The sequence below is a fragment of the Schistocerca americana genome, chromosome 2, assembly GCF_021461395.2.
Source record: "Schistocerca americana isolate TAMUIC-IGC-003095 chromosome 2, iqSchAmer2.1, whole genome shotgun sequence".
NCBI lineage: Eukaryota > Metazoa > Arthropoda > Insecta > Orthoptera > Acrididae > Schistocerca > Schistocerca americana.
The window spans coordinates 416034461-416053253 of record NC_060120.1 but is presented as its reverse complement, the minus strand read 5'-3'; the positions used below and the strand labels follow the sequence as shown (position 1 = coordinate 416053253).

The 18793-nt window shown below is 40.5% G+C and overlaps 1 protein-coding gene across 3 annotated transcripts in view; it reads right to left on the bottom strand.

Annotated features, from left to right (window-relative positions):
- Positions 1 to 6424: 6424 nt before the first annotated feature.
- LOC124595647 (E3 ubiquitin-protein ligase Hakai) overlaps positions 6425 to 18793 on the bottom strand; it is a 69761-nt gene continuing 57392 nt past the window's right edge. For 2 of the 3 annotated variants that reach the window (XM_047134483.1, XM_047134484.1), the window contains exon 6: positions 6425 to 7842. In XM_047134483.1, the coding sequence (XP_046990439.1) occupies positions 7225 to 7842 (618 nt within the window). In that variant the 3' untranslated portion in view covers positions 6425 to 7224. The remainder of the gene's footprint in view (positions 7843 to 18793) is intronic. The other variant, XM_047134482.1, reaches the window with a different exon arrangement.

Below are 18793 nucleotides of genomic sequence, written 5' to 3'. Positions count from 1 at the left end.
TAAACATAGTGTGAAGGTTGTAAACTCCAGGCACTAAGATACAGGTCGTTGTGTGCAATCTGTCGCACCCATACGCAGTCGCACCATATGAAGTTCAATGATTTATAGGATTGGTTTATCACTAGTAATATTATCAATAATCACAGGGAGCACAGCGACCGCCAGAAGCTACTGGTTAGGATGGCAGGGAAGCTTCTTGAAACCGCAAAGATATCAGTATGGGTACCATAGATCCATAAGGAAGTCTCTCCTAAGACTCTGTTTGGGAAAATAGGGGCCCAGAACCCAAAAGTCTCAACAGAAGATTCGAGGGTGATCAACCAGAAGGATGAACCCTGGTAGTAGAGGTCGGAGGGAAGTCCCTGAAGGTGATGCGGGAGCAGGACCTGAAATTGTTTTTAGGGTTCTCGCAGGTCACTGTCAGGGTTATCAAAGACGGCAGCAAGACTGAGACTGGAGGTGCTGCAGATTAATCTGCAGCACAGTAAAGGGGCCTCTGCTGCCCTGAGTCGCTGCCTGGGGAGGCAGGAAGTGGACGTGGCCCTGATACAAGAACCCTATTTATATAAAGGGGGTGTATCGAGCCTCAGTGGCAATGGAGGTAAGCTGATCTAAGAAACTCCAGAACATGCATCTATGTAAGAAATGGAATTTCTTTCATGCCAATGATGGATTTCTGCTCTAGGGACTTGGTGACCATTAAAATGCAGCAATGTGATGAAGGTATCACGAGTGAAATAATTTTGGCCTCAGCATACCTTCCTTACTACGACAGCTCTCCTCCTCCCTTGGAGGTGAGGAGACTGGTAGAGACTTGCCATCGGCAAGGTGACCAACTTCTGGTGGGATGCGACGCCAATGCCCACAACCTAGTGTGGGGCAGCAAGGACACCAACAGTAGAGATGAGTACCCTCTTGAATTTCTTTTAGCTAACAACTTAGAGGTCCTGAATAGGGGCAATGAACCTACATTCAGGACTAGCAGAAGGGAAGAAGTAATTGACGTAACCTTTAGTTCCACGATGATGGGCAGCTATGTCAAACAATGGCATGTGGTGTTGGAGCCATCCTCATCGGACCACATGTAGATTAAATTCAAGGTTGAAATGGGAATCAGACAGACCATGACCTATAGGAAACCCAGGAAAACAGACTGGGAGACATATAGGAGGAACCTTGATTTAGGCTTATAAGAAATTAAAACGTCGATAAGGAATCCAGTAGGAAGTAGCAGAGGCTGTTACCTCTGCCATAGTGACCTCATATCAGGACAACTGCACAATCACCAAGATGTGCACAAATAGGAGTGTGCCTTGGTGGAATAACAACTTGGAAATGCAAAGAAAACAGGTACGGAGGCTGATTAATATTGCGAGACGTAAAGGACAATGGGCTAAATATCGTGATGCCCTTGTCAACTACAATCTTGCAATCACACAAGCAAAGAAGGCATCCTGGAAGGCATTCTGTGAGGAAGTGGAGAGCACAGCTGCACAAGGCGGACTTCACAAGATTCTCACTAGAGTACCAACCAATCTAGGAGGTACGTTGAGGACAGAGGATGGGGAATATACAAAGATAACACATGAGACACTGGAACTGCTCCTCAAAACTCACTTTCCTCAGTACGCTCTGCTGGACAACACAGACCAGAATGTGATCCCAGAGAGACAATGGTTCTTAGGCACTCTAAGAGAGGACTGGGAATCAGCTAAGAAGTGTGTGAACTTTAATAAAATCCAATGGGCGGTGGGAACATTCCAACCGTTCAAGTCACCTGGCCCAGATGGAATTTTTCCAGCTCTCCTACAGCAGGCAGGGGAGAAGCTCATAAGAGTCCTATGCAGGCTGTTCAGGGTTATTAGGAATCATTCCCAATGCTTGAAGGGCAATGGAGGTTGCTTTCATTCCAAAGCCAGGGAGAATTGATCATACCAAGGCTAAGGATATGAGACCAATCAGTCTGTCCTCCTCCATTCTCAAAAGATTGGAAAAATTGGTTAATGTATATGTTGGGGAGAGGAGGCTAAGAAGGGCCCCTCTACATTCAAACAAACATACATATAAACCAGGTAAATAATGAGAGACAGCTCTCCACCAACTCGTCGGGAAGGTGGAGAAAGCACTTCACTTCCAAGAAATAGCCCTCTGCATCTTCCTGGATATTGAGGGGGGCCTTCAGTAACATGACCTTCGATTCCATGGTAAGGGCAGCAGGGGTGCATGACCTGGGGACCACTATATGCAGGTGGACCAGGGTCATGCTTAGTGGAAGGAAGGTAGAGGCTACCATGATGAATGAAAAGATGGTAATTAACACCACTAGAGGCTGCCCTCAAGGAGGAGTTTTGCCCCCTCTATTGTGAAATCTAGTGGTGAACGAACTCACTGAGGAATTAAATTCCAGACAATGCTCCAGCCAAGGACAAGCAGATGACCTTGTCATAGTAATACTTGGCAAATTTACTGACTCAGTTAGTAATATGCACAAGGTGGTTTGGACATTGCGCAAAATTGGTGCATTAAACAGGATATGAGGGTTAATCCTAAGAAGACTGTTGTGGTGCCATTTACGAAGAGACATATTCAAGACTCAAGTTGGAATTTAAAGCTCTTTAATGAAATTCTACCTGTGAAGGAGATAGTGAAATATCTAAGGGTAACCTTAGATGAGAAGCTAACGTAGACCCCTCCCATTAAGAGTAACTGCTCCAAGGCAGAAAGTACTCAGCGAGTACTAGAAGGGCTTGTGGCAAAAACTGGGGCCTAAGCCCCAGGGGTATGCACTGGATATACACCACAGTGGTCAGACCTAGGACTACCTATGGGGCCGTAGTGTGGTGGAAGACGGTGAAACAGCAGGTTGCAGCTAAGGAGCTTGCCATAACAGGCGGAATTAGCAGCACATCAACTGCTGGAATGGAAGCCATGCTGGACACGCCTCTACCTAACACCTTTGGGTCAAGGTGGAGGCGGCAGCTGGGGCACACAGACTTAAAACTGGCAAAAACTGGATTTCATTCAGATATCCAGAATCACACACTAAGATAGTGAGTGAGGTAAATATAGTAATGGCTGGGCAAATGCCTGCTGACTATATAACAACTCCCAACTGCTTCAAAAAGCCTTACAATATAATAATTGGAAGCAGGGAGCAGTGGGAAAAAAAAAAAACAGTTCGACACCATACGGGGGACATCATTTGGTTCACTGATGGGTCGAAAACAGACCAAGGTGTTTGGGCAGGGGTGTATGGGGTTCAGCCAAGACTGGAGGGCATCTATCTCTCTAGGAAAACTGGCCTCCGTATTCCAAACTGAAATTGCTGCAATCAGGGCATGTGTGGAGGAGAATATATGTAGGTGCTACAATGACTGTAGCATCTACATCTATTCAGACACCCAGGCAGCCCTGAAATCATTGGCAGCTCCTGTAACAAGACCTAAGATTGTTACAGATTGCCACAGGGCTCTGGTGAAGCAAGGGGGAAACAATAGGGTGAACCTAGTGTGGGTCCCTGGCCACTCAGGGATCTGTGGCAATGAACAAGCCAATAGATTGGCTACGATGGGTGCAACAACTCCATTTATTAGACCAGAACCTGTCCTGACAATCACCAAGGCTATGAAAAAATTAGTACTACGGAACTGGCTTAGGAAACAGCACGTAGGATACTGGACCAAGGTCCATAAACACAAACATGGTAAGGTAATGATGGCCAAGCTGTGTTTTAAAAGAAGCTCTGTAATCCTGGGATTTAACAGGAAAGAGATCAAACTCATGACTGGACTGATGACCGGCCATGGGAATTTCAAAAAACATCTACACACAATGGGTATAATGGAAGAGGACCCTAAATGTAGGATCTGTGATGAGAGTGAAGAAACAGCATCACAACTAATCTTCGAATGCAGGGCATTGGACAGTAAAAGATACAGGATCTTCTGGACAACTAGACATGAAGAAATTGTGTCTAACAAAAAACTGGTAGAGGGACTCCTTGCACTATTTAAGGGCACTGGTTGGATTTACTAGATATACAGGGAGCAATACCGAACAATAAACTTCGTTTCGGTGCGGGCAGTGGTGGGTTAGACCTACCGTATTTACTCGAATCTAAGCCGCACTCAAATCTAAGCTGCACCTGAAAAATAAGACTAGAAATCAAGGAAAAGAATTTTCTCAAATTTAAGCCGCACCTGAAATTTGAGACTTGAAATTCAAGGGGAGAGAAAAGTTTTAGACCGCACCTCCAAATTGAAGCAAAGTTGGTCGATTGTAACATGAGACACAATTTAGGTCGAATGGATGAAGATACAGCTACAGTAGTTTGGTTAAAGTCGTAAGCTTAACAGTTAAGTTTTACCAAGTAGCCATTGCTATGTGTCAGGTGCTCCGTCCGTATTTGTACGGGTACCCTTCCTTTTTCACATGCTTCGTCTGGTTGAATCGATTGCTTATTTTGCTTTGATCTGATAAGTGCCATTCTCTTTGTTATAGGTGTTTACATCACTCTAAGCTGAAACTGCATTATTGTACTGCGGTACGCATTGTTTGTCGCTTTCTGATAATGAGTGTATACGACCTGTCGCAGCTCGCGGCATGGCTCGCTTGCTTTTGTGCGCGCTACCGTGGCAAAAAAAAAAAAAAAAAAAAAAAAAAAAGGAGAGAGAGAGAGAGAGAGAGAGAGAGAGAGAGAGAGAGAGAGAGAGAGAGAGAGAGGAATTGTCTCATAGGCAAAACAATGGCAAGAGACTACTATTTGTTGTTACTTACACTGCTGCTTCCTTTGATAATGATCAACAAGAATCAAATAATAGACTGCATATGATAGATGATGTTCTGAACGAGAGTTTAGCGAAAATTTTTCTCTGTTTGACAATCTTTGCAGACGCCTCTTTAGTACATTACATTCTGCACAGGAATTAGAGTCATCTTAGATTTAAAAATCTAGTCAGTTGCCGTGCTTCATTTCTGACTGTATCACTATTCAGCATAAGAATAATACGAATATAAACAAGACATGATATGTATATTCTTCCGCGTTTGCTGTTGTCTCACTCTAGTTCCGTAGTTTATTAGGTAGACAGGATTTAAATGAGATAGCAGCAAACATTCTTCTACCTTTTGTTTTAATTTATTTACTGACGCAGAGGTTTTGGCGCCAGTGTTTATCTTTGTGCCTGCAAAGCAGGCCTGTGTAGCACTACATGCATTCGACAGCCGAAGTTAGTTGTGGCAGCACCTACCAACATTTTTCAAAACTTCCGCTTACTTTGCACTCGATTCCAAGCCACAGGAGGATTTTTGGATTACAAAAACCGGGAAAAAAGTGTGGCTTAGATTTGAGTTAATACGGTAAGCTGTTTTAGCTTCCCTGTTAAAATCAAATCATGTGCCATACAATGATAAAATTTTGCACATATATTCAGTGCTATAATATATGAACACTGTCTGCAAAATGTGTCATCAACAAAAGTGGTATTAAAGAAGTAACAAGCTAAAACATATTGCCTGATGTGACAGTCTTACTGCATCAACAGTGAATATGTAGTAAGCAATAAACTTTTTTCCTTTCATCATTTTGTGGGGATTATAAACGAGAAAATTTTTTTTAATGGTCTGAAATTACATGTAAAGTTTGTTGCAAGTCTCTAAGTGCTCTTGTTCTCAAATACTTGGTTAGTGCACACAGTAGTAGTAGCTACACACAATACAATACGTGCATTATATAACAAATAGTGTGGAAGCATGGATTAAACACACTGAAAAACACATGGTACCATAAAAATTGTGCTCTTGTGGGTTAGCACTTTATTCAAATGAACCCTTCAATTCAGTTCAACTACACATCTCATAGATATTAACTGAAAAACATATTTGCCCTATTTTAAGAAAAGGAGAGGAAAGATATGGAAGTAACTGCATGTATTATAGAAAAAAGTGCCAACAGAAAAAGTGGAATTTATGAAACTTTAGTCATTAAGAAACTGAATTAGCTGATAGAGAAAATACGTTATCCACTGTTGAGTAGCATAATTTGTTCGTGGAAGAGAAGTTCAGGTCAGACATTGATCTGAAAATGAGTGCCAATAAGTCACACGACTTCAGGTACACACATACCATACCATCAGGTAGTATTATCCTTTTAGTTAATTATTCATTATCTTAACATCCACATGGGGCTTTTCCTTCCACAGAAGAATACCATTTTTTTTACATATTTATATATATAAAACTAAGGTATCTTTAAAATTCTATAAATTGCACACTATAATATAATCAGTAGTAAAAAATCGATGCCAACAATTCAAAGAAATCAAATTAGTTAAATTAGGAGAGTACATGAAATGTTTTATAATTATTATGAGAACAACATGAACATTCCCGCAGCAGCAGCAGCAGCAGCAGCAGCACCACCACCACCACCACCACCACCACCACCCTGGCATTAAAAAGTTGTCAATAACTAGAGAGCAGTAATTTTCATAAACGGCAACAGGAAACATTAATCATAACAGTAGAATGTTGATTGACTTATGTGAATGAAGGTGATTTTTAACACAATACAGATCATCGATGTAGAACTAGAAATTACATGACACAAAATCCTATTCTGTTCATGTAAACTCATTGACACCATCTCATTAATTACCTAGCATCAGATCACCATTCAGTGCCTACTAATGTGACTTGTGTGTTTTCCAGTTGCATGTAACATGATAAAAGACACAAAATTTTCAAAATCAATCTGTATTTCTGTTCTGAACTTTTTAGCAAGTGATAAATAATTCAGGCATAATACCTGGACTGCTACAAGTTTTCAAACTTAATAATAGTGCTTGAGATATTAGATACAAAATTTACTTACAATGTAGAAAGTATTTTTCACAGGAAAATTAATTTTTAGTTGCACAAACTGTTCACAGAAAAGGCCACTGCACATTTTACAACAATCATTACCAAATTGTAATAACTAAATATCAATAATCTTTTCACCAAAGACTGTCAATATAAAATGTTCTTTAATTACTTTGTGGAGGCTGAAAGGTATTCTTACAGTTCGCCAACCATACAAAAGATAAGCTTCTCTAATGAACAAACATTTGCTCAAAATTTTAATTTTTTAAAAATTTGTCTATAGTTCTTGTCAGCTTCTAACACTGATTATCAGACTGTGTCTACAGTTCTTTTTCAAAATCAGTGAAAGAAAATCCACAGTCTTCATCTGTAAAAGGCTGGATTGCTAGGTGGATGCTGCCATTGCTGAGGTGGTGGGGCTCCATATGGTTGAACTACTTGTTGTTCTTGGTACTGAGGAGCTCTCACAGCAGCTGCTGCAGCAGCTGCAGCTGCTGCCGCAACAGCAGCAGTACCTTGAGGAACAGCACCTTGTCCACCATACTGTGCCACAGGTGCTGCTTGGTACCCTGGTGGTGCTTGGTAATAACTGGGTTGTGGAGGAGGAACGGAATATGGTGTATATTGTGGTGGTGGTGCTTGTGTGTAATGGTGGTAAGGTGCTGAAGGTGGGGGATCAACAATAACAGGTGGTGGAGCAGTCGAGTCTTGTATTGGTACTGTGATGAGATTAGTACGCATTGTGGGGGGTGGGTTGGAAGTAAACATTATGGGTGGCCTGTGAGATGGTGGGGGAGCAAAGGGTGGTGGTGGAGGAGGTGGAGGTGAGCGCTGTAAACGGGGATCATGCTTCATGCGAGGTGGGGGAGCAGCTGTTGTAGGTAACGGTTCTGGTTTATTATTGCTACCAGTTGTTACAACAAGAGGAAACTGTGGTGGATCCTGGACAGACACTGCTATGTGCCTGTGATTTATGTGTGCCTGCAAAAAAACAGATGTAAGTCTGAATAATTGAGGAATGTGTTACACAGTAAATTAAAATTAAAATAGTAGATTAAGTAGTGCAATCACAGAAAAAATTTGACAGTAAGTGACTCAAACGAGTATATCATTTGAATTTAAGACTCATTTTAATGTTACATTTTTAAATTCTTTTTATCAGTTAATTTTTGTCATGAACATGAAGTAAAACATATATGAGAGAACAATAAATAATAGCAAATTTCCATAGCCAATGAATTCAAACTTCCATTGTTTCCACATATTTACAGTTCTGATGGGGTAAACAATTTCAAAGTATCCATAAATTTAGCAAATGATTCCAAAATCCATAAAGAATTTCTATCCTTCACCAGAGTGAGCAATGTAGAGCGAGAATTCACTCTGTAAACAATCCCCTGGGCCATTGCTAAGTCATGTCTCCACAATATCCTTTCTCTCAGGTGTCTTAGTCCCACAAGGTATGCAGGAAGACTTTTACCAAGTTTGGAATACAGGGGATGAGGTACTGGCACAATTAAAGCCATGAGGGCAGATCGTGAGTTATGCTTGGATAGCTCAGTTGGTAGAGCACATGTCCATGAGAAGCAAAGGCCTCAGGTTCGAGTCATAGTCCAACAAACAGATGAAGGTATGATTAAAAAAATTCATACTTGCAGATGACAGTGGTTTCATCGTGAAATGTAATGTAAATATGGTAGTACATAGCATTTGCTTGTAGCTTCCAGAAAAGGTGACAGATTGACACTTCAGGTGATGAAATAATATATTTTAAATTCTTATGACAGATGTTGAATGAAAAGTTCTCTCAGAAGTAGGGCATTTATGAACTTGTGCAGAAACTAAGTGGTGATGTATCTCATGTAAGAACAATCTTTATCTCTGACAGAAACTTGAAAAAGCTTTTTTACTTAGCATACTTTGGCTCTAATATATTTTATGGTATATACTGATTATTCACAAAGATTGTTCTAGGGCCAGAAAAGGGCAACTGTAATGATCTGTGATGTTTTGCAAACTCTGTGCAGTCTGCTGTTCAAATGTACCAGAATTCTAACAAATGGAAGACTGTGGTTGAACACTGTATTTTTTTAAACTGTTTATTGCCAAAGACAATTCATCTAGTTTATGAAAGTTTGTTGTAAGGTGTCTGCTCTATCATTTTCAACAGTTAACAAATGAATTGTTCAAATCAAACATGACTGTACTACTTTTGAATATCATTTGTGTGTATGTAGGATGTCCCAAACTTCCACCACAGATGAAAACACAAAGTAAATGTGTAGTTTGGTATTTGACAACTGGTGACTGCGAAGGGAATGTGCATGACAAGTGTCACATTTGTTGACTGTTGACCAAAAGTAAATGAGGAAACAAATTTCCCAGCAACATTTGGACATTTTAAACTATATTGAACTGTTTTAAGTGTCAAATTGTTACCTCAAATGAAACACAGGTGCACCGTTTCACAACAGAAACAAAAACAACAGTCAAAACAGTTTGTCGAAGTTTGAAGCCTTGCTTAAACAAGGAAAGTTTAATTTTATCTGCATGGCAATTGTTTCCTGGGATGCAAAATGGTTTCTTCATTGTAAAGTGCAGAATAATAACCAGTGAATACATAGAAAGATTGAAGATTTCATCAAGTCAGCCATCCCTAAATTTATGGAAATTTGTGGCTGGGAAACATTTTGAGTCCAATGGACGCTGTTATTTTGATAACGTTCCACGACCATACGTTAGCAGAGGAATCTACTCCCTGGAGAAAGTTTGAAGAAAGACAGTTGATAAAACACGGAAAAACGTTAAACAATATGTGCACCTTGTCCTCATACTACAAGAGATACAAGAGATACCAGTGGTGGTGAGACACAGGTGATTTTTTGGATCCCAAAAGTCTTGCCAAAAACAAACACCCAGAAAAGTGGCCATGTGTGCGTGAGTTTTCTACTTCTGAAGAAGGACTTTGTCCAAAAGCAGAAATACTTTTAGTATTCTCTTTCATTGTCCAATCAAACTATGTGGTTCCTGAGAAGTTTTCATGTCTCAAACACCTGTGATGTATATATGCAGACTGAAGCAATGAATAAAAATTTGTACCAAGGCTGGAATTTGAACCCTGATCTCCTGCTGATTAGGCAGATGCACTAAGCACTACCCCACCCTGACAAATTGCCTTTGCACAACTGCACAGACTACCCTATTACACAACCCGTCTCAATCCCAATTCCCATTCACACATCAACTCACTTGGTACTCCTCCTAAACTCCAGCAGCATTGCGGGGGCTCTCTAACAGCATTGGAATCGCACCTCAGCATTGAATGAAAGGGGAGATATTGCCTGTAACCCAGGTATAAGAGCTACATCCACATCTACATCTACATGGATACTCTGTGCCTGGCAGAGGGTTCATCGAACAACCTTGACAATAATTCTCTATTATTCCACTCTCGAACAGTGGGCAGAAAAAACAAACACATGTAGCTTTCCATGCAAGTGTTGATTTGCCTTATTTTATTATGATGATCATTTCTCCATATGTAGGTCGGCACCAACAAAATATTTTTGCATCTGGAGAAAGATGGTGATTGAAATTTTGTGAGAAGACGTCACTGCAATGAGAAGCGCCTTTGTTTTAATAATGACGACCCCAAATCCTGTATCATGCCAGTGACACTCTCTCCCCTATTTTGTGACAATATAAGATGTTCTACTCTTCTTTGAACTTTCTTAGTGTACTCCGTTAATTCTATCTGGCAAGGATCCCACACTGTGCAGCAGTACTCCACAAGATGACAGACAAGCGTAGTGTAGCCAGTCTTTTTAGTAGAGCTGTTGCATCTCCTAAGTGTTCTGCCGATAAACCACCACCTTTGGTTCACCTTTCCTACAATATTTTCTGCGTGTTCTTTCTTTAAGTTGTTCGTTATTGTACTTCTAAATATTTAGTTGAATTTAGGCCTTTACAATTGACTGATTTATCATGTAACTGAAGTTTACTGGATTTCTTTCAGCACACTTTTTGTTATTTAGGGTCAATTGTCAATTTTCGCACCATACACACACATTTTCTACATTGGTTTGCAATTTTTTATGATCTTCTGATGACTTTACTTGACAATAAACAATCTAAGACAGCTGCTCACAATGTCTCCTGAACCATTTACATAGATAAGGAACAGCAGAGGGCCTATAACACAACCTTGGCGAATGACAGAAACCACTTCCGTTTTACTCGATGGTATTCCATGAATTACTACGAACTGTGACCTCTCCAATAGGAAATCACAAATCTAGTCGCGTAATTGAGATATATTCCATAAGCTCACAATTTGATTACAAGATGCTTATGAGGTACAGTGCCAAAAGCCTTCTGGAAACCTAGAAGTATGGCATCAATCTGAAATCATTTGTCTGTAGCACTCAACACTTCACGTGAGTCAAGAGATAGTTGTGTTTCACAAGAACAATGTTTTCTGAATCCGTGCTGACTGTGTGACTATAGACCTTCCTCTTCGGGGTAATTCGTAACGTTTGTTATTTTTATTTATTTATTGTTCCATGGGACCAAATTAAGGAGAAGTCTCCATAGTCATGGAACGAGTCAATACATGAAATTATAACACGATATTAGAAACAGATAAAATGAAATATAAAAAAACATATTCAGGTGACAAGTCGTAAGTTTAAATGAAGAAAATCAACAATGTAACACTGGAATTTGCTTAATTTTTTAGCTGGAATTTGCTTAATTTTTTAGCTCTTCCCGGAGCTCCTCGACCGAATAGAAGGAGTGAGCCATGAGGAAACTCTTCAGTTTATACTTAAAAGAGTTTGGGCTACTGCTAAGATTTTTGAGTTCTTGTGGTAGCTTATTGAAAATGGATGCATCAGAATACTGCACTCCTTTCTGCACAAGAGTCAAGGAAGTGCATTCTACATGCAAATTTGATTTCTGCCTAGTATTAACTGAGTGAAAGCTGCTAACTCTTGGGAATAGGCTAATATTGCTAACAACAAACAACATTAAAGAAAATATATACTGTGAGGGCAATGTCAGAATTCCCAGATTTTTGAATAGGGGTCGACAAGAGGTTCTCGAACTTACACCACATATAGCTCGAACAGCCCATTTCTGAGCCAAAAATACCCTTTTTGAATCAGAAGAATTATCCCAAAAAATAATACCATATGACATAAGCGTATGAAAATATGTGAAGTAGACTACTTTTCGTGTTGAAGTGTCACTTATTTCAGATACTGTTCTAATGGTAAATAAAGCAGCATTTAGCTTCTGAACAAGATCCTGGACATGGGCTTTCCACAACAGCTTACTATCTATCCGAACGCCTAGGAACTTGAACTGTTCCGTCTCGCTTATAATATGCCTATTCTGTCTGATCAAAATATCGGTTCTTGTTGAATTGTGAGTTAGAAACTGTAAAAACTGAGTCTTACTGTGATTTAGCATCAAATTATTTTCCACACGCCACAAACTTATTTCATGAACTACATTATTTGTTACTGTTTCAATATTACACACAAGATCCTTCACTATCAAGCTGGTGTCATCAGCAAACAGAAATATTTTTGAATCACCTGTAATACTAGAAGGCATATCATTTATATAAATCAGAAACAGCAGTGGCCCCAGCACCGACCCTTGGGGAACGCCCCACTTAACAGTGCCCCATTGGGACAGAACATCACTACCACTCTCAATATTGCGGAGAGTTACCCTCTGCTTTCTGTTCTTAAAGTTAGAGGCGAACCAATTGTAAGCTACTCCCCTTACTCCATAATGGTCCAACTTCTGCAGTAATATTTTGTGGTCAACACAGTCAAAAGCCTTCGTTAAATCAAAGAAAACACCTAGCGTTCGCAACCTTTTATTTAATCCGTCCAAAACCTCACAGAGAAAAGAGAATATAGCATTTTCAGTTGTTAAACCATTTCTAAAACCAAACTGAACATTTGACAGCAAATTATGTGAATTTAAATGCTCCAGTAACTTTGTATATACAACCTTCTTGAAAACTTTAGCAAACACCGATGGCATAGAAATAGGTCTAAAATTGTCAACATTATCAATGTCTCCCTTTTTATAAAGTGGCTTCACTACTGAGTACTTTAATCGGTCAGGAAACCGACCACTCCTAAAGGAAAAGTTACAGATATGGCTGAGAACTGGGCTAACATACATAGAACAATACTTCAGTATTCTGATAGATACCCCGTCATATCCATGAGAGTTCTTGGTCTTTAGTGATTTAATTATTAACTCAATCTCCCTCTTGTTAGTATCATGGAGGAGCATTTCAGGTAACAGTCTCGGAACACTTTTTTCTAAGAGCGCTATATGATTCCCTGTTGGGACTAGGTTTCTATTTAGTTCACCTGCTATATTCAGAAAGTGATTATTAAATACTGGACATACATGTGACTTATCAGTAACACGAACATTCCCACTACGCACTGATTCTATATCCTCGACCTGTCTCCGCAGACCAGCAACTTCCTTTACGACTGACCATATGGTTTTAATTTTATCCTGAGACTTAGCTATTCTATCTGCATACCACATACTTTTTGCCTTCCTAATAACATTTTTAAGCACCTTACAATACTGTTTGTAAAAGGCTGCTGCATTTAGATTTTGACTGTTTCTAACGTTTTGATATAATTGCCACTTTGTTCTACAAGATATTCTTATCCCTCTAGTCAGCCACCCAGGCTGCCTGTTTGTGCTAGTACCCTGTTTTAAACGTTCTAACAGAAAGCAACTTTCAAAGAGCATGAGAAAAGTCTTGAGAAAAGCATTATATTTATAGTCTACTGTATCAGCGCTATAAACATCTTGCCACTCTTGTTCCTTTATAAGGTTTACAAAGGTCTCTACAGCAACTGGATCAGCTTTCCTGAACAGCTGATGACTATATTTAAAACGTGTTGCAGCACAAAAATCTTTTAAAGTTAAAATTTGTGCATCATGATCTGAAAGGCCATTCACCTTTTTGCTAAGAGAATGCCCTTCTAGTAATGAGGAATGAACAAAAATGTTGTCTATGGTTGTTCTACTGTTCCCTTGCACTCTCGTTGGAAAGAATACGGTTTGCATAAGATTATATCAATTAAAGAGGTCTACCAGCATCCTCTTCCTTGCACAATCACTTATACAATTAATATTGAAGTCACCGTATACAACTAACTTTTTGTATTTCCTATAAAGTGAACCAAGAACCTCCTCTAGCTTTAGCAAAAATGTTGTGAAATCGGAGTCGGGAATCTACAAATAACAACAGTTAGAAGTTTAGCTCCGTTAAATTTAACCACACCTGCACAACATTCAAACACCTTTTCAGTGCAGTACTTTGAAACATCAATTGACTCAAATGGGATGCCGTTTTTCACATACATGGCTACTCCCCCACACCGCAAAGAGCTCCTCGAAAAGCTGCCAGCCAACCTGTACCCTGGTAAAGGAAGCCTCTGAATTATCTCCTTATTTAAGAAGTGTTCAGATATACCAATAATTTCAGAGTCAACATCTATAAGCAGTTCACTAACTTTATCTCTAATACCTTGTATATTTTGATGAAATATACTAATTCCCTCATTACTCGGATACCTAAGCTTTGTCAAAAGTGATTCCCTTGTTAGAGAGACTTCCCTTAAGCAGGAATACCTATCAGCTGACTTCAATCTAAAAAAGGTGCAGCTCTAACACCCACTACTGCAGGAATTTTCCCATGAGTGATCCCACCAACCCCACCTATGCTGTCACCTATAAGCTTGCCAACCTCCCCTTCCCATACCTGTTGAGGTGCAGGCCATGTCTAGTGAAACCTGTCCTGCTGATAGACTCCACCGACACCATTGAAATGTGACCCACGCTGTCTGTCATCAGCGCACCCCCAAGTCTCAAGTTATTACGCCTGACAGCTGTATTAAGATGAGGTCGATCGTGACGCTGAAACAGTTCCACGAAATGCACATTCGTGTTGCCAGTCTGAGTGGCTATCTTTTCCAGGTCACCATCTATGTTATACTCCACATCCCTATCAATACTATTACCAGCCCCACCCACAATCACTACCTGATCCTCTTTAGTAAAATCCCTACATAACCCCCCTATGTTAACAGTCACCTGAGCCAACCCTGCATTAGGCTTCACAATGCTGGTGACCTGGTACTCACTCCCCAGCACTTCCTGCAACTGCTGGCCTACACCTCTGCCATGAGAACTGCCTAACAGCAGAACCTCCTTCTTCCCCTTCGACTTTGCAACTGTTCTAGGCACAGTAACTACTGAGGTCTGCTGCATACTTCCTACATCTACAGCTACTAGAGATTCCTCTCCACTTGACTCTGACAGTTAGTCATATCTATTGTAAACACCAATAGTAAAACTATCTGAAAATCTTCTTCTCCTAGCAGATCTCTTGCCAACAGCCAGCTCCCATTCCCCAACCCCCTTCTCCCTCCTCATCCTCTCTAGCTCCTCCAGTGCGTTTTTCAACTGCACCTGAAGGGCACAGATCTTACGCTCCTGCTCCTCTATCAACTTACTCTTGCTACATAACCTGCAGTTCCAGGAGAGGATCTCACCAGAATGCCCACTGGCTTCCCCACTGCATTCCCCCCAGTGAAAATACTTCGAACAAGTCTCACACCGCTATCCACTACTCACGAACCTACGGCAAAGCTCACACTTCTCACTCATGGTAAAATTTTACTTTTTCTAAGTTCCGCTACTACAATAAGAAGATGTTAAAAACCTGACTACAATAATCACAAACTTACTCTACAAGGGAAGTAACTACTATTATTAACAGTATTAATAAACAACAAATGTGAATATAACAAAAGACTAATACAGAAAGAAAATCAAACGTCTAATGACACAGTAACAAAGCTGAAAACAGTTCCCAAAAGGTTCTTCTGAAATTATTTCACCAGAAAACACCAAGAACACCGGTTGAAGACTACTAAAGTTCCTAAATAAACCACTGTACACAAACAATTAATTAGTACTTAGCTTTCGATGCGCCGCTACAGCTGCAACTGGTCAGCGCGGAATGTAAACACAGGCAAGGGGTTAAGTTGCTCGATACGAAACACTCACAAATATCAGGTCACAACACAAGAAAGGCAGAGGTGAATGAAGAAACCACTAATACGTCACTTATATAGTAAATATTATCACAAAAACTGTTAAAATATGTATCTGAAACCTAAAAATATATGAAAACTTAGAGAGCGATCTCACACGCAGTCACTCGCTTATGACGTCACGTCTATGCTTCCAACAACAACACTTGGCAATATCCATATATGTTCCAAAATTCTGCAGCATATCAGCCCTAATGATAGGGGGTTTTAATTTGCCTTCCTTGAATATTTGTGTGACCTGTGCACTTCGGTACGGATCTTTTGTCGAGCGAGCAGTTTTATATGTTTGTTAAGTGTGGAGCTATTGCATCATCCACTCTGAAAGGAACGTAACTGGTGTAAGTCTGCACTGGAAGACTTATTTTTATTAAGTGATTTCAGTTGCTTCACTACTCTGACAATATCTATTTCAAGTTACTCACATTGGCAGCTGTTCTTGACTTGAATTCTGTCTTCTTTGGTGAAGGAATTTTGGAAGGTCTGTGTTTAGTAACTTTACTTTGGCAGCACTGCCATCAATAGTATTTCCATTGCTACTGCACAGCGAAGGCATGGATTGTGTCTTGCCGCTAGCATATTTTACATCTGACCATAATCTCTCTGGATTTTCCACCCGGTTTCGAGACAAAGTTTCATTGTGGAAACTATTATAAGCATCTCGCATTGAAGTCCATGCTAAATTTCACGTTTCTGTACCATATCGCCACTCTTGGGGATTTTGTGTTTGTTTAAATTTGGCATGCTTTTTTTGTTGTTTCTGCAACAGTGTTATGACCTGTTTTGTGTACCGCAGGGGCTCAGCTCTGCAATTTTGTTAATTTATTTGGTATAAATCTCTCAATTATGTCAATACTATTTCTTTGAATTCAAATAACATCTGGTCTACACTTACACTGTTGATCTGCAAAGAGTGGAGGTCGTCTCTTAGTAAAGCGCCAGGCAAATTTTTATCTGCTTTGCTGAATAGGAACATTTTTCATTTATTTTTGGAGGATTTAAGAGTTACGGAATTCACTCTCATTATAACAACTCTGGGTTCACTAATTCCTGTATCCGTCTTGATGCTCGTTATTAACTCAGGATTATTTGTTGTTAAGAGGTCAAGTATGTTTCCACAACCGTTTACTATTCAAGTGGGCTCATGAACTAACTGCTTGAAATAATTTTCAGAGAATGCATTTAGCACAATTTTGGATGATATTTTAAGCGTACCTCCAGATTTAAACAAGTATATTTGCCAACATATCGGGGGTAAATCGAAGTCACCACCAAAAATTATAATTGTGTGAGTCAGGTATGTGTTTGAAATTAAACTCAAGTTTTCTTTGAACCTTTCAGCAATTGTACCATCTGAGTTGGGAGGTCAGTAAAAGGATCCAATCATTATTTTATTCCGGTTGCCAATACTAATTCACAGGAACTATTTACTTCAATTTCGCTACAAGATAAACTACTTTTAACAGCATCAAACACGCCACTGCCAACTGTGTTTAGCATATCCTTTCTGAACACCATTAGGTTCTTCACAGCAATTTTGGCTGAACTTCTCTCTGGCTGTAGCCAGCTTTCAGTGCCTATAGTGACTTGAGCATCAGCGCTTTCTATTAGTGCTTGGAGCATTGGTACTTCCCCAACACAGGTACGACAATTTGCAACTGTTATACTGATGGCGCCTAGATCTATGTTTTTCATGTTGGACCTGCAGCTTTCGAGATTGAAACCCATTTTGTGTTTCCCTGAGACCCTCTAACCTAAAAATCTGTAAAGCCCACACCACACAGCTCTGCTACATGTGTAGCCATCTACTGCGTGTAATGGACTCCTGGCCCATTTAGCAGAACCCAAAACCCCACCACCCTTTGGAGCAAGTCAAGGAATCTGCAGCCTACATGTTTGCAAAACCATCTGAGCCTCTGATTCAGACCCTCCACTCAGCTCTGTGCCAGAGGTCCACAATTGGTCCTGTCGATTATGCTGCAAATGGTGAGTTCTGCTTTCACCTCTCACAGCTCCTGTTAGCAGCTCGAAACCAGAGAATCTCTCCTGATCCAAAGAGACACACATCATTGATACTGATGTGAGTCTCCACCTGCAGTCTGCTGCACCCTGTGCACTTCATGGAACCTGGAAGGACCCACTCCACCAAATATGCACAGAGAGTGCACAATCGCTTTCTTCCCCACCTTGGCCCCCATGTCCCTCAGGGGTTCTATAACTCGCCTAACATTGGAGCTCCCAACTGCCAATAATTCCACCCCCTGTGATTGCCCATACACTGCAGGCTGAGAGGTTTCCTTTGAAACTGCATCTGGCAGAGGGACTGCCAGCCACAGACAGCATCTGGAACCTGTTTGTCAGAAAAACTGGGGACGCCTTACATTTGGCCCCTGGGGAAGTCATTAACCACCTGCCACGCCATGAGGCGACCTTCCACTCGATCATGGGTGAGGAGAGCAAGCAGTAACTGAACTGGCCCCCGGTGTGGACCAGTTGGTGGACTTCTGAGTCATGCTGGACGTCCACTGGATCCCCAAGGGCAGCCCACAACAATGATGCCCAGCCCATCCACTTGCAGCTTCAAGCTGTGTAACTGAAGCCTGGAGCTGAGAGCGAAGTGTCACCAACTTGGCTCGCATCCACAAACAGCAATCACAGTCCCTATCCATATTAAAGACTGTGGAAAACTAAATTACACAGACAAACGAAGGACTACTGACATGTGCTACAGAACTCTGTTATAAACACTGATGAAAATACAA